General features: G+C 46.5%; 1 protein-coding gene across 4 annotated transcripts in view; it reads left to right on the top strand.

Moving 5' to 3' along the window:
- Nucleotides 1–12,338, top strand: part of LOC146858071 (uncharacterized) — a 499,452-nt gene that overhangs the window by 114,348 nt on the left and 372,766 nt on the right. For 3 of the 4 annotated variants that reach the window (XM_085648839.1, XM_085648840.1, XM_085648841.1), the window contains one exon: nucleotides 8,996–9,171. In XM_085648839.1, coding sequence (XP_085504965.1) covers nucleotides 8,996–9,171 — 176 coding nt within the window. Of the gene's footprint in view, nucleotides 1–8,995; nucleotides 9,250–12,338 lie in introns of those variants that run through there. The other variant, XM_085648842.1, reaches the window with a different exon arrangement.

The raw sequence follows: 12,338 nt of genomic DNA, 5'->3' as shown, positions 1-12,338 counted from the left end.
TTTATCTGAGGTAGAAAGTGCAGCTTCTGGGTCCTCTATATCCTCCAGAACAAGCATTAAAAATGCAATAGGTCTCGCATTTACAAGAGTTTGAGCTATTAACATTGCAAATGGCAATGCCTTTAATTTTTGTTTTTAAAAGTTAAATAAACGGCATTGTTATTTACAATGCCAATAGTTTAATCTCGCGTAAATGCGAGGCCCATTGCATTGCAAATGCTTGTCTCGTGCTGGAACCGTAATCCTGCCTTCCTGTCCCTGCCTAGAGGGCAACTAAGGAATGAGTTTCCCGGAGAGAAGACCTGATTTATTATGAGGTCTTTGAGCTTGACATGAAGGCCCCTTGATGTTTACAATCTCCAGGGGTCGGGGGATTATGGCCTTCACAGATGCCTGCCAGAAGCTTTTTAAATGTTAGCTGTATCTGGGTCTGTGTGCACTCTTCATAGGGCCTAAACACCACAGGAGCGTGGGATTCCACATCGGTGCTCTTCCTTCACTTTCACAGCAGATTCCTCATAATCCTCTAGTGACTCTATGAACCTCCCCATGTTAGACAACAAGTCACGATCTAGCTGCATGCCCATTGTGCTGTCACCAAGTCATATTTGTTCACATGACTGTGTGAATGTGTTTTAAATCACGCAGAGTTCGAATAATTGACTGCTCATTCACACCCAACATTGTGCTCCATTACTTCACAGTACAATGCCCCCCAGCAGGAACACGGGAAGCCCCCAACCACTGCCCTCTCACTCGGGACTTAAGTCAGAATCAAACAGCACCTTGAAGGTGAGGCCATGAGCAGACCTATGGAGTTATAACATCCAGAGATACATTTCATCAGCTCCCCAACTCAGCGTGCTACTTCACGTGACATGTCTGTGTCATAAAGAATATTGACATAGATACAGAGTAGACATGGCATCCATGAGCATGTTGCTGAACCAGGGATAATAGGAATAAATGCACAAAACGCACCCTGAGATGGGGCACAAACCCCCAATGTCTAGATGTGCTTTTTAAAGGAAAGGTTTGCTTCTCCCCCACCCCAGGACTGCATCAACCTCCCAGTGTGTTCTTCCTATCACCCGCCCCCGAGGGACCTCTGCATAACCCGAAGACATTGCTCCCTGTATAGCGCCTCCTCATCCCTCCCCAGACAGTGCTTCACCCCTAGTCACCCGGTGCCTAAACGCTGCACTCCCCAGCTGTGGGTGTAGCGCCCACCAGTGCCTGGCACTGCAAACCCCCATACTCCTCCACTTCCAGATGTGGCAGGAATGCCGAGGGATTCCTCGGAAGCCCACCCCACCCCTTCCACCTGAGGCCGAAGAGAAATGAGGATAGCGGGAGGGGAGAAACCCAGATGTAATTAGCCTCCAGGTGCTGTACACCTTGTCTGTGCCCATGGCACCTCCCTTCAACATGTAATGAGACCCGACGCTGCCTCTCCCCAGTGCCCCTGCCCCCACCCCTCCCCCGGCGTGCCTTCGTCCCCCTCCAACCCCAATCAATGTGTGTCAGTCTGTCACAGGACCACCCGCTGCGCCACACCCTGACAAAGTCTGCCTCCCCGGACATCTAACAACCTGCCCAGGGCCACCGGCTGCCCGTCCACACCGAAAACCGCACCCCATCCCACCGGCCTAAAGTAGACAGTCCCGCCCACAAGGCCTGTGGCCCCCCCTGGGGTCCCGATCCTGCCTATTCTTGCCTCCTTAATAACATTCCGATCTTCTTTTCGCAACCTCCACAGTGAGCCTGCAGCCCTCCAAGAAACAGTCCCCCCTCCCAACCACTACTCCTGCAACCAACCCCCCCAGGCGCCATGCGACTTTCACACATCACCCACCCATCCAAACCAGCACCGACACTCCGGCCTTCCCACATCAAATCCTCCGTACTGCCTCTTATCCTCCACAGCTAGCCACATGCCAGCAGGCCGAGCCCAGCCCGGCAAAACATCCATCCTCTCTGAATGGTGCTCAAACCGCCGCCAAGTCTCCTCCCAGCCTTTGCGCATACCCGACCTGCTGAGGAACGCCCACCTCCCCTTCACGCCCCATCCCGTACCCTCCCACGCAGCACTCCGACCCCCAAAACACACAACGCCCCCCCCTACCCTCAACCGATCGCCCCTGCTTCCTTCACCCAAACATCCCACTCCACCCACACCCCAGAACAACACCTTTGCCACTCCGTCTGATGGCACCCTGACCCCTTCGGGTAAAGTCCGTGTTATATAAAAACGCATAAAATAAACTCCCGTGTCGCCCTCCCTTCCCTTCAAACTCCGCCCGCTCCCAAGGTTACCCTCCCCCCTGAATTTTACTCCGTCCTTTAATTTCTTGCACCCATCACGAAAGTGTGGGCGACCACAACGCCAGTCACCGCGGGCATTCCAACACCGCATCAACCCTAGATCGGCAACCAAGCAGCCCACGCCGACCTCCACAGACCCCAGCCACCTGGTGGCTCCATCACCAACACACCCATCCCCACAAATGTGCCTTGAGGAGGAAATCCACCCTCGGGCGGGGACCTCGCCAGACGAGCCACAATCGGTGAAAGGTGAGCTATGCGAATACACCAATACTCAGAAATATCCTGCAACTATTTCCCTTGGCACTTTATTAATGCCCCATAACGTTCTTGCAGTTTATTACCATTTCAGTTGGTAATATTAACCTTGCCAGCTGCCCCACATATCTCTCCCACCCTCTCCCCTGGGCAACAGCACCTCATCCCTCCCAAGGCCCACTGCTCTCTGCCCCCCCCTCACCTCACACTCTGTAGCAGCAGCATGTGTGGTAAGCTTTACGATTCACAACCTGGAATGTAGAATGCACAGCATGGCTTGAGCGCATATAAACACAAGCGCTCGCCATGACGTTTTCGTTTGGCTTTTTCTGCCGTGGCCTCGCCTGCCTAAAGGTTTCTTGTCTTTATGGGGCCATGTGTTTGGCCCCATAAAGATAAGAAACCTTTTGCGACCAACTCAAAGCAGGCGAGGCCGTCCAAATGGCTGGCCGCCGTTTACCATAAACGGTGACGCCGGCCAATGGGAAAGAGGGGCGGGGCTTAATGCCCCTTACTGAAAATACCCTGTCAACAATAAATCTCGCCAGCGAGACTGTGCATGCGCACAGCCTTACGCTAGCGAGACCTAAAAAGGATGGCTGCAGAAGAATTATCTTCTCCTGGGGCGAAGGTGTTGAGGAAAATTCAGCCTGCTAAGGTCTCTGGCCAGTCGTCTTCTTCAAAGAAGACTTCTCTACCTTCAACATCCAAGCCTGCTACGCCCCCGAGGAAATTAGGAAAGTCTCTGGCAACTAAAAGATTTCCTGAGAAAGATTTACCTCGGGTAAAAATGCCGTCATCGACGGTGTCGTCGACGGTTATCGTCGACGCTACATCAACGTCGACGGTTACATTCTGGTCTCCGAGACCTAAAATGATTGACGTCGGCTTCGTCTCCGTCTACGCTGGTCTCCGTGAGTGTCAGACCCTTCTCGTCGACGAAGGAAGTGTCACCACTCGTCTCCGCTCCGTCGACAGTATGGACAAAAAAGATTTCATCAACTGCGGCGTCGACGCCCACCTCGTCGGCGGCCACCTCGTCGATGAAGGCTACCGTGCCGTCGACGGCCATTCTGTCGACGAAGACTGACTCGTCGACGATAAAGATTTCCTCGTCGACGAAGATTGCCTCGTTGTCCTCCTCCTCGTTGACGAAGATAGCCTCGTCGACGGCTAACATCTCGTCGACGAAAATGGCCTCGTCGTCTAAGACTGCTTCCGTAACAGACCAGATATGCTTGCCACCATCTCCATAGTCAACGTTTCCGTCGACGACACACTCGTCGACGCCTCTCTTATCTACCTGTACAGATATGCAGGTTTGGAATGCAACTTCGGCGTCTGCCTTATCTAACCAGCCATTGACGGTGACTTCTCTTCTTCAACGCCGTGGATCCTCTTTGGAAACCTTATCGCCATTAAAACTGCCGGAACAGCTTTTAGATTCGGAGGAGGAGGATGAAGACGACGAATCTGGGGAGGATGATAGATTTCGGACTGCAAGGAGTCCATCAGAACTGTTTATCAAGTACCAGGATGACGACCAGGAGGAAGATCCAGGTACTGAACCGCAACCTCCACCTCCTGTCTCAGTTCCTTCTGCACAAATGCCGTTAGACCTGCTGAACAACTTACAATATATGTTACAGGACTATTATCGGGGCTTCCCTCTACGCCTATTCCAAGGGTTCCCATAACCTCTTTCCAATCTCCAAGACCACCTTCTCCATTGCCATCTCGTCTTTCACATGACGCAAATACTACTGACGAGGACAGGGAAGAGGGATAGGTGGATGACCATACAGTGCTGTCGGAGTGGGACGACTATCAAATACAAACACCGTCACCAACCGCTCTGGCCCCTGTGGACTCTCCTCCGGTGGATATCGGAAGTTTTCATCTCCTTATGGAGAGAGCAACTAAGAGATTTCTTATTCCAATGGAAGTAAAAAAGGATGACTGCTTCCTCTACGATTTTAAAGACCAACCAAGGAAACAGATTAGGACAATTCCGATTATAGATTTTATTTGGAAAGAGGGCTTAAAGATCATGGCTACACCAAATTCTCTCCCAGCAGTCTTACCAAGGTTAGACAAAAAATATAAGGCACCAAGCGACTCACCGGCATGTCTCATCGGTCAGCCTAAAGCTGACTCCGTCATAGCCCAGGCGGTGCAGAGACGGGCCAGGAACCCCTCGTCTCCAATTTCATCTCCACCTGACAGAGATGGCAGACGATTGGATGCAATCGGGAAAAAGGTCTCCACGATGGCGGCGACCATGGTTCGGGCTGCAAACTCCCTAGCCATATTAGGGAGATACGATCGCCAGATGTGGTCCGACATCTCCCCCTTCATTAATATGCTGCCGGAGCCTTCAAAGTCCGAGGCCTTAAAAATCTTACAATAAGGGGAATATACCTCGGCGGAAATCATCGATGCAGCCGTGGATGTGGCATCTACTGGATTCAGGCAATTGGCGGGTGCAGCAGTAATGAGGAGGCAAGGTTGGCTAAAGTCAACATCTTTCCATCAAGAGGTCCAATCGAAAATCATCGATATGCCGTTTGATGGAGAGTCTCTGTTCGGACAGCATGTTGATGAAGCCCTTCAGACTATTAAAAAAGATACAGAGACGGTGAGGTCTCTTGGCAGCCTACAGTTCCGAAAATCTTCCTTCCATGGTGCCAAAGGACGCGGCTCCTTCTCCAACAGGGGAGGTTATAATCGGCAGCGTTCTTATCAATCCTCCCAGACTGGCCAAAAATTCCCAAACTACAGGCAGCAATCCTATGGACAGCGAAGTCATTCTCATTCGCGGTCAAGAAAGAAGCAATCCTTTCGTGGACGAGAGTCCAATAAAAAACAATGAGGTCAGCCACCTGCCACCATTTCTGCCGTTGCCCCAGATAAAAATTGGACGAAGAATATCCCACTTCTATTCGAACTGGTCCAAAATTACTAAAGACGAGTGGGTTTTGGATATAGTAGCCAGAGGCCATGCTCTGGCATTCACAAAGATTCCACCAAATTCTCCTCCCAAGGGTCCACCCCCTGCTCATCTCAAAGAGCTTTTTTCCCAAATAAATCTGATGATCCGGAAGGGGTCAATCGAAAAAGTCCCTCTGTTACAAAGAGGAACAGGTTTCTATTAAAGATTTATCCTCATCCGGAAAAAGTCGGGAGAATGGCGCCCTATTCTCGACCTTCGCGCCCTTCTTAAAGGAGCTGTCCTTCCGAATGTTAACACTTCAAGAAATTCTATAGTTACTTTCAGCGGGGGATCACATGGCCACCCTCGACCTTCAGGACGCTTATTTTCGTGTGCCCATCCTTCCAAGACACAGAAAATTTCTACGGCTCAGAGTGGCTGGCAGAGACTTTCAATCCAGAGTCCTTCCATTTGGACTCCGTTCAGCACTCCGGGTATTTACAAAGGTCATAGTGCCTGTCACGGCACACCTTCGCCTGCAGGGTATTCAAAATTTCCCGTACTTAGACGACTGCCATATCAAGGCGAATTCTTTCAATACAGCATCCGAAGTGCCTCTTACTTTTCCAGTCTCTGGGTCTTTCCATAAATTTAGAAAAGTCTCATCTGGCTCCATCGCAGAGAGGGACTTTTCTAGGAGCAACACTGGACACAAAACTGACCCACGCCTTTGTCTAAAAAAAAAAAGACAAATCAAGATATGCAACCTCGCGCGCTCACTGCTGTCAAAAGAGTGCGTTTCAGTCCGTTTGTACAAATCCTACCTAGGAATGATTTCGTCCTGCATTCATCTGATTCCCAACTGCCGATACAGAATGAGGCCACTACAGGAAGAGCTCAACCTTCAATGGCTCCAGATTACAGGATCTTTCGAGGATATCATTCGCATCACCCTACGGATGCAGGAATCATTTCATTGGTGGAGCCAGATGAAGAACTTGAAAGAAGGTGGTGCATTTCTAGTCGAAATGCCGGATTTCACCATTACCACAGATGCTTCCCTTGAGGGATGGGGGGGGCGCACCTTCAAGAAATGACAGTCAACGGCAGATGGACTTTAAAACAAAAAAGGTGGCATATCAATCTCCTAGAGCTGCGAGCCATATTCTTGGCTCTAAAATCCTTACGCGCCATCATCAGAGGAGCATGCATACGAATACGAACGGACAATACAACAAGTATGCATTACTTGAACAAGCAAGGCGGGACGAGGTCAGCAATGTTCTGGCGGATTCCCTCAGCAGATCCACAACATCAAATCACGAATGGGAACTGCATCAACCATCCCTAGATAGGGTGTTTCAAAAATGGGGGTATCCCGATCTATACCTCTTTGCAACCAGCCAGAACCGCAGATGCCCATTCTTTGCAAGTTGGGTTCCCCACAAAGACTCACTCGGAAATGCATTTTTGATGAATTGGTCACAAATATATGCCTACGCTTTTCCACCGATTCCGTTGGTTCCACGAGTTCTGCGCAAAATCAAGAAACAACCTTGCCGCATGATATTAATTGCTCCCAGGTGGCCCGGCCAGTACTGGTTGCGGAACTTCTCCTCCTCTCGGAGTGCGAGCCCATCCAGTTCCGGCCAACTCCGCATCTTCTGACCCTCCAGAATGGACAAATTTGTCGTCCGGACCCAGCATCGCTGAGATTAGCGGCATGGCTCCTCAACACCTTGAATTTGCTCACCTAGATATTCCTCCAGACTGTCGGGAGGTTTTGGCTAATGCTCGAGCACCTGCAACGATTAAAACTTACAAACTAAAATGGAAGAGATTTTGCATGTGGTGTCAGTCTGCCAATCTCCACCCTATTCATGCAAGACCAGAACAAATTCTGCAATTCTTTCTACAGTTAGCAAGGTTCGGTCTATCCCATTCTACTCTGAAGGTGTTCTTGGCTGCGATTTCAAGGTTTCGGCAGGATGGTGTTAACTCTTTATTCCAATAGTCACTCAACAATTTTTTAAGGGGTTGTTCCGGATGTTCCCTACTATCCGACGTCCACCTCCTTCTTGGCACCTTAATATAGTACTTGTACAACTAATGCGGCACCCTTTCGAACCCATTCACAAAGTGGATTTGAAGTTCCTTTCTTGGAAGGTTTCCTTATTGCTGGCTTTGACATCAACCAGAAGAGATAGTGACCTCCAAGCGTTCACTATTCATCCACCTTTTCTACAGTTTACATCCAAATCTGTAGTGCTGCGCACTAACCCAAAATTCATGCCAAAGGTCCCGACGGATTTCCATCTTAATGAACTATAATTTTAAAAACTTTTTTTCCCAAATCCGCTCACAGCTGCAGAAAAAGCTTTGCATTCCCTTGACATCAAAAGATGTCTCAAGTTCTACTTACAACGGACAGCAACAATACCCAAATTGGATCAACTCTTTGTGACATATGGCAAAGCACTCCAAGGACATTCGGTCTCAAAACCAACCATTGCTCGTTGGATCTCTGCTGCAATTTGCTTATGTCATGATCAAGCGGGAAGACCATTGCAAGCGACCCCAAGAGCGCACTCTACAAGAGCAATCTCTTCATCCACAGCTCTTTTTGCCGGTGTGCCTCTTCACCAGATCTGTAAAGCGGCAACATGGTTCAACAGGCACACTTTTACCAGACATTTCTGTTTGGAAGCTGCAAGTGATGCAGATGCATCAGTGGGACAAGCTGTTCTACGCAATTTTTTCAAATAAGGTGAGCCTCTGTTTTCCCTCCTCCACTATGCTTTATATAAGACGCTTTTTTCCATACTATTTCTATATCTTGAAATTGTTCTGCATATGTTGATACACACATGTTTTTCTCTGCAGATATACCGTTTGATAATGTATATTGGCTGTGATACAAAAACAGTGTCTTACGAGCATGAGATTACGTACTGCTATCTACTCTGATTCAGGCATGTGAATCTATGACAGACACCCCAAATACTGGAGAAGAACAATAGTTACCTGTAATCTGTGGTTCTCCAGTATTGGTGTCTTTCATAGATTTACATGCAACCCGCCCACCTCCCCTCAGAGGCTTTTAGGCTATTATTTATTGGTTCACTCCTGTGCGAGAAAATCTGAGAGCCTGAGCCTCTGAGGAGAACATTTTGGTGGATGCTGTCGCCTGATTGGCTGCAGTTTGGACTGGACATAATGACTGTGATAGTCATAGGTGTGGAAGTTTTTGTCTTGTAGCTTAGGCTACTTTACTTCCAGGTTACCAAGGTTTTTGGTTATTATATGCATGATTATTGCTTTTCTATGTACCGTGGGACTCCCACTCCGACGACGGGGAATGATTCAGGCATGTGAATCTATGAAAGACACCAATACTGGAGAACCACAGATTACAGATAAGTAACTATTGTTCATACTTATCTTAACATGCCAATGTTCTCCAAATTTTGTTTCTCTCAGATAACTCATCCATTCTCAAGATCTCACTGAAACACAACAATAAAGCTTTGGCTTTGGCACTGTCTGCAGAAAAGGAGAAGTGTCGGCGATTAGAAATTGAGCGAATGTACCTGCAGAAAGAAGTCAAAATGGTCCATTTCCACAATGCTGTTCTTCGCCAAAACATGAATGCAGTGGTATGATATTACTTTATATCCAGCGTTTATCTGCAAAACTGTGTGGATTTTTATAAACATGCGTAAACTCCTGGTGAGGTAAGCATACTTACGGTCTGCGTGCTGAGTAGGATCAATTCAAAGAACGTGCTTTTATTGAAGTGGTTTTCACTTCGTTTCAAATTCTTCCCAAAAAATGTCTGCCTTGTCAGTTTTGTATGTATAGATAGAACACTTTATTGTGCCCTTATGTTGTTTCTAACAGCTATGAATAGCAGATGTTGCTATAACCCAAGTTAACGGTACGCAATATACTCCCCTCAAAAGAATGGAAGGCCTATTTGACCTTGCCAGTATTTGAAAAGGCTAGCTGATACCCCTGCTTGTTTGAGCCGCAGACATTCAATTTACTGAGCCATGCCACTGGCACACGTTTCATTTTTTTTATTTTGAACACGTTTTAATTTTATCCTGCTCGTCGTTTGCTTGAACCAGAAGCAAGACTCGAAAAAAAGCTTCAGGAAAGAAAGTGATCTTTTTCAAAGAATTTGAGTGCTTCATGCTTAAATGTCCATTATTTTACCTCAGCCCCATCCCTGTACATGTGCCTCCAATTTCCTCAACCATTTCTGTTTTTCTTCCTCTGCTGAGTCGAATGGGTGTATCTACTTCTCTGGTGCGTCCCCTTTTGGATCGCTCTGTTTTCTACTTTCCATTCTGGTTCAGGGGTGTTTTTTTTTACGGTTTTTGACTTGATTGGATCTTTGAGAGATTTTCCTCCTACCGCACATGCCAATGAGAGCAGCATTCACGCACAGTGCATCTCCTATGACCAGCAGTTCTCAACTTCTGACTCTCACAATGTGCAAGTTTCTTTTCTTGAAAACTGCCATTTAGTGTGTTAACTTGAGATGGTTGAGAGACTATGTATTATAAATTGCTAGAAGAAATCTATAGCAAAGGAGTCCCTGGGTTTTTGTTACCAGACTAAAGTCCTATTTAAGGTAAAGGAATTTGTTTCTATCTCTGGGCGCGAGTCTGCACCTCCTTTTGATACCACTAAGGACCCCACCCGTGTTCTGGGATTTTCTCCGCCTTTTGAGGAAGAGAAGCCTCTGGGTCTAAGCCCTTCTAAGAACCTGGAAGTAAAGGAGCAAGCCACAAAGATTGGGTTTCTGTGGTACATAACGACATGCGAAAACATAATCTGATTTGAATGGTACAGCACAATGGTGTTGTCTACGAATGCATAGCATCCCGGGGTTCATCAGGGTCCTCAATCAAGTCTGCAAAAGAGTGAGATGGGCCTTTTATTTGAATCCTTCCCTTCAGAAGGTAAGCCTATTCTCCATTAACTTTCTCTCAGTTCATCTGTACTGGGAGTACGTGGATGTATGCTACTGCTGCATTGGAGTCCTTATTTCAAGGGCTGTTACATCACATGGAAGTACATCAGGAGTATTAACTTCACATAAATGTTTGGATTCTTACTTCACAGATAAATGCATTATATTTGTGTGTATGTGTGTGTGCACATGTGTATGTATATATATTATGCAAATGTGTGTATATATGTACATGTGTGTGTGTGTGTGTATGTGTATATATATATATATTTGTGTGTGTATGTGTGTATATATAGATGTGTGTGTGTGTATATATATATATATGTGTGTGTGTGGGTTTGTGTGAGTGTATATAACCCACTATCCGTCGCTAGTAGGTAGTTGTAGTTGGGACTTACTTTCTATTAAAAAGCTGTTTTTCAGTTGCCTATATCTTTGGTGCTGGTTGATGAATCGTCATGAAATTTTCCGAATAAATTCGACACTCGCGCCAGCTGATCTCTGAAAAGTGTCAGGGTGGCCCATCAAGCGAGGTTGAAGGAAAAAAGGGGTGTGTCCTAAAATGCGTTTTTCCCCTGTTAATTCCCATAGGACCTTTGAACACGCCTACAGCCTGCACTGCTGGACGGAATTACACAGAATTTGGTAGAAACATAGAATTGTTTACGCAGCTCACACTTTCACTTATTTGTGTAAATCTGTTCAGTAGTTTTAAAGATATTAACCGGAAAACAAATTTGTGTATATATAGGGTCCCGGATCCTCTACGGGTTCACGCGCCACAGCAAAGTCCTGATTGGCTGTCGGCACCTTCACAGAAAAGAAGTTGCCGCTGTTTTGTCTGTTGGGGAAACGGTCCCCTGGGCTGAAAATGTGTTTGCAAATTAAATGACTGGGTAAGGTGAAAGGTTTCTTGATCCCTTGTACATGTTGTAAAAGAGGGCTAAGCATGTGTCCTGGAATTAAAAAATGTGAAAAAACGTTTTTACTCCAGTATTGGAACTTTCATAGATTCCCATGCTTGTATCATTCCCCCGTCGTCGAGATGGGAGTCCCCGGTGTATATATAGAATAGCAATAGAAATCATTACCGTCGTGATAAAACTTTATTTCGGCTCCAAATGTCCATAAAAGCACAGTTAAAAAACAGTAGTATAAAATGGTTAAAATCCAATTACATAAAAGATAGAGTCACAATCGAGGCACTATGGCGGCATTTCCGGGCATAAACCAACTTAGAGAACAGGATATAAAGTGCTTATGCGAAGTACATTAGGTGGCTAGATCTCATGTGTGCTTTTACTCAGCCAGCATATTTATCTCCAATTGTCAGGGTGATTAGAATAAAATAGAATGAGAGCTATGTACATTAAGGAGTCAGTTCTATATGCATTCTATTTAAAAAAAAAATAGAAAACTTTAAAATCAATCAATTGTCTCTGGGTGTACAAAATAAGTACAATTAAAAAAAATAATCATATACAGTTATGTATCCTATTTACAGCTTCTTTAGGATGGCTCTGCGTTTATGCCACATGGAAAATAAATAGCGTGAGATTGAGAAAACCATGGGAATGCGTGTATCAAACTTTAAAATCCTGTACATGTCGCGACAATGTGTAGACCCCAAGTTTCTTCAAAGCTGGGTTAGCCATCGTGATCTTGCCTTCTTATACCCCTGGCAGAAAAATATCACATGGAGATCGGTCTCTTCTATATTGGGACACACTGGGCACTCTGCATTTATATGTCCCTCCCACTTTTTTGTGAATGAGCGCAGCGGTAGGACTCCGTACCTGAATTGCAGATAAGCTTTTTTTGCCAGAAGCGTCTGTATGTCAT

This window comes from Triturus cristatus, chromosome 3_2 (genome assembly GCF_964204655.1).
Source record: "Triturus cristatus chromosome 3_2, aTriCri1.1, whole genome shotgun sequence".
Taxonomy (NCBI): domain Eukaryota; kingdom Metazoa; phylum Chordata; class Amphibia; order Caudata; family Salamandridae; genus Triturus; species Triturus cristatus.
This window is presented reverse-complemented; position numbering and strand designations above follow the sequence as displayed.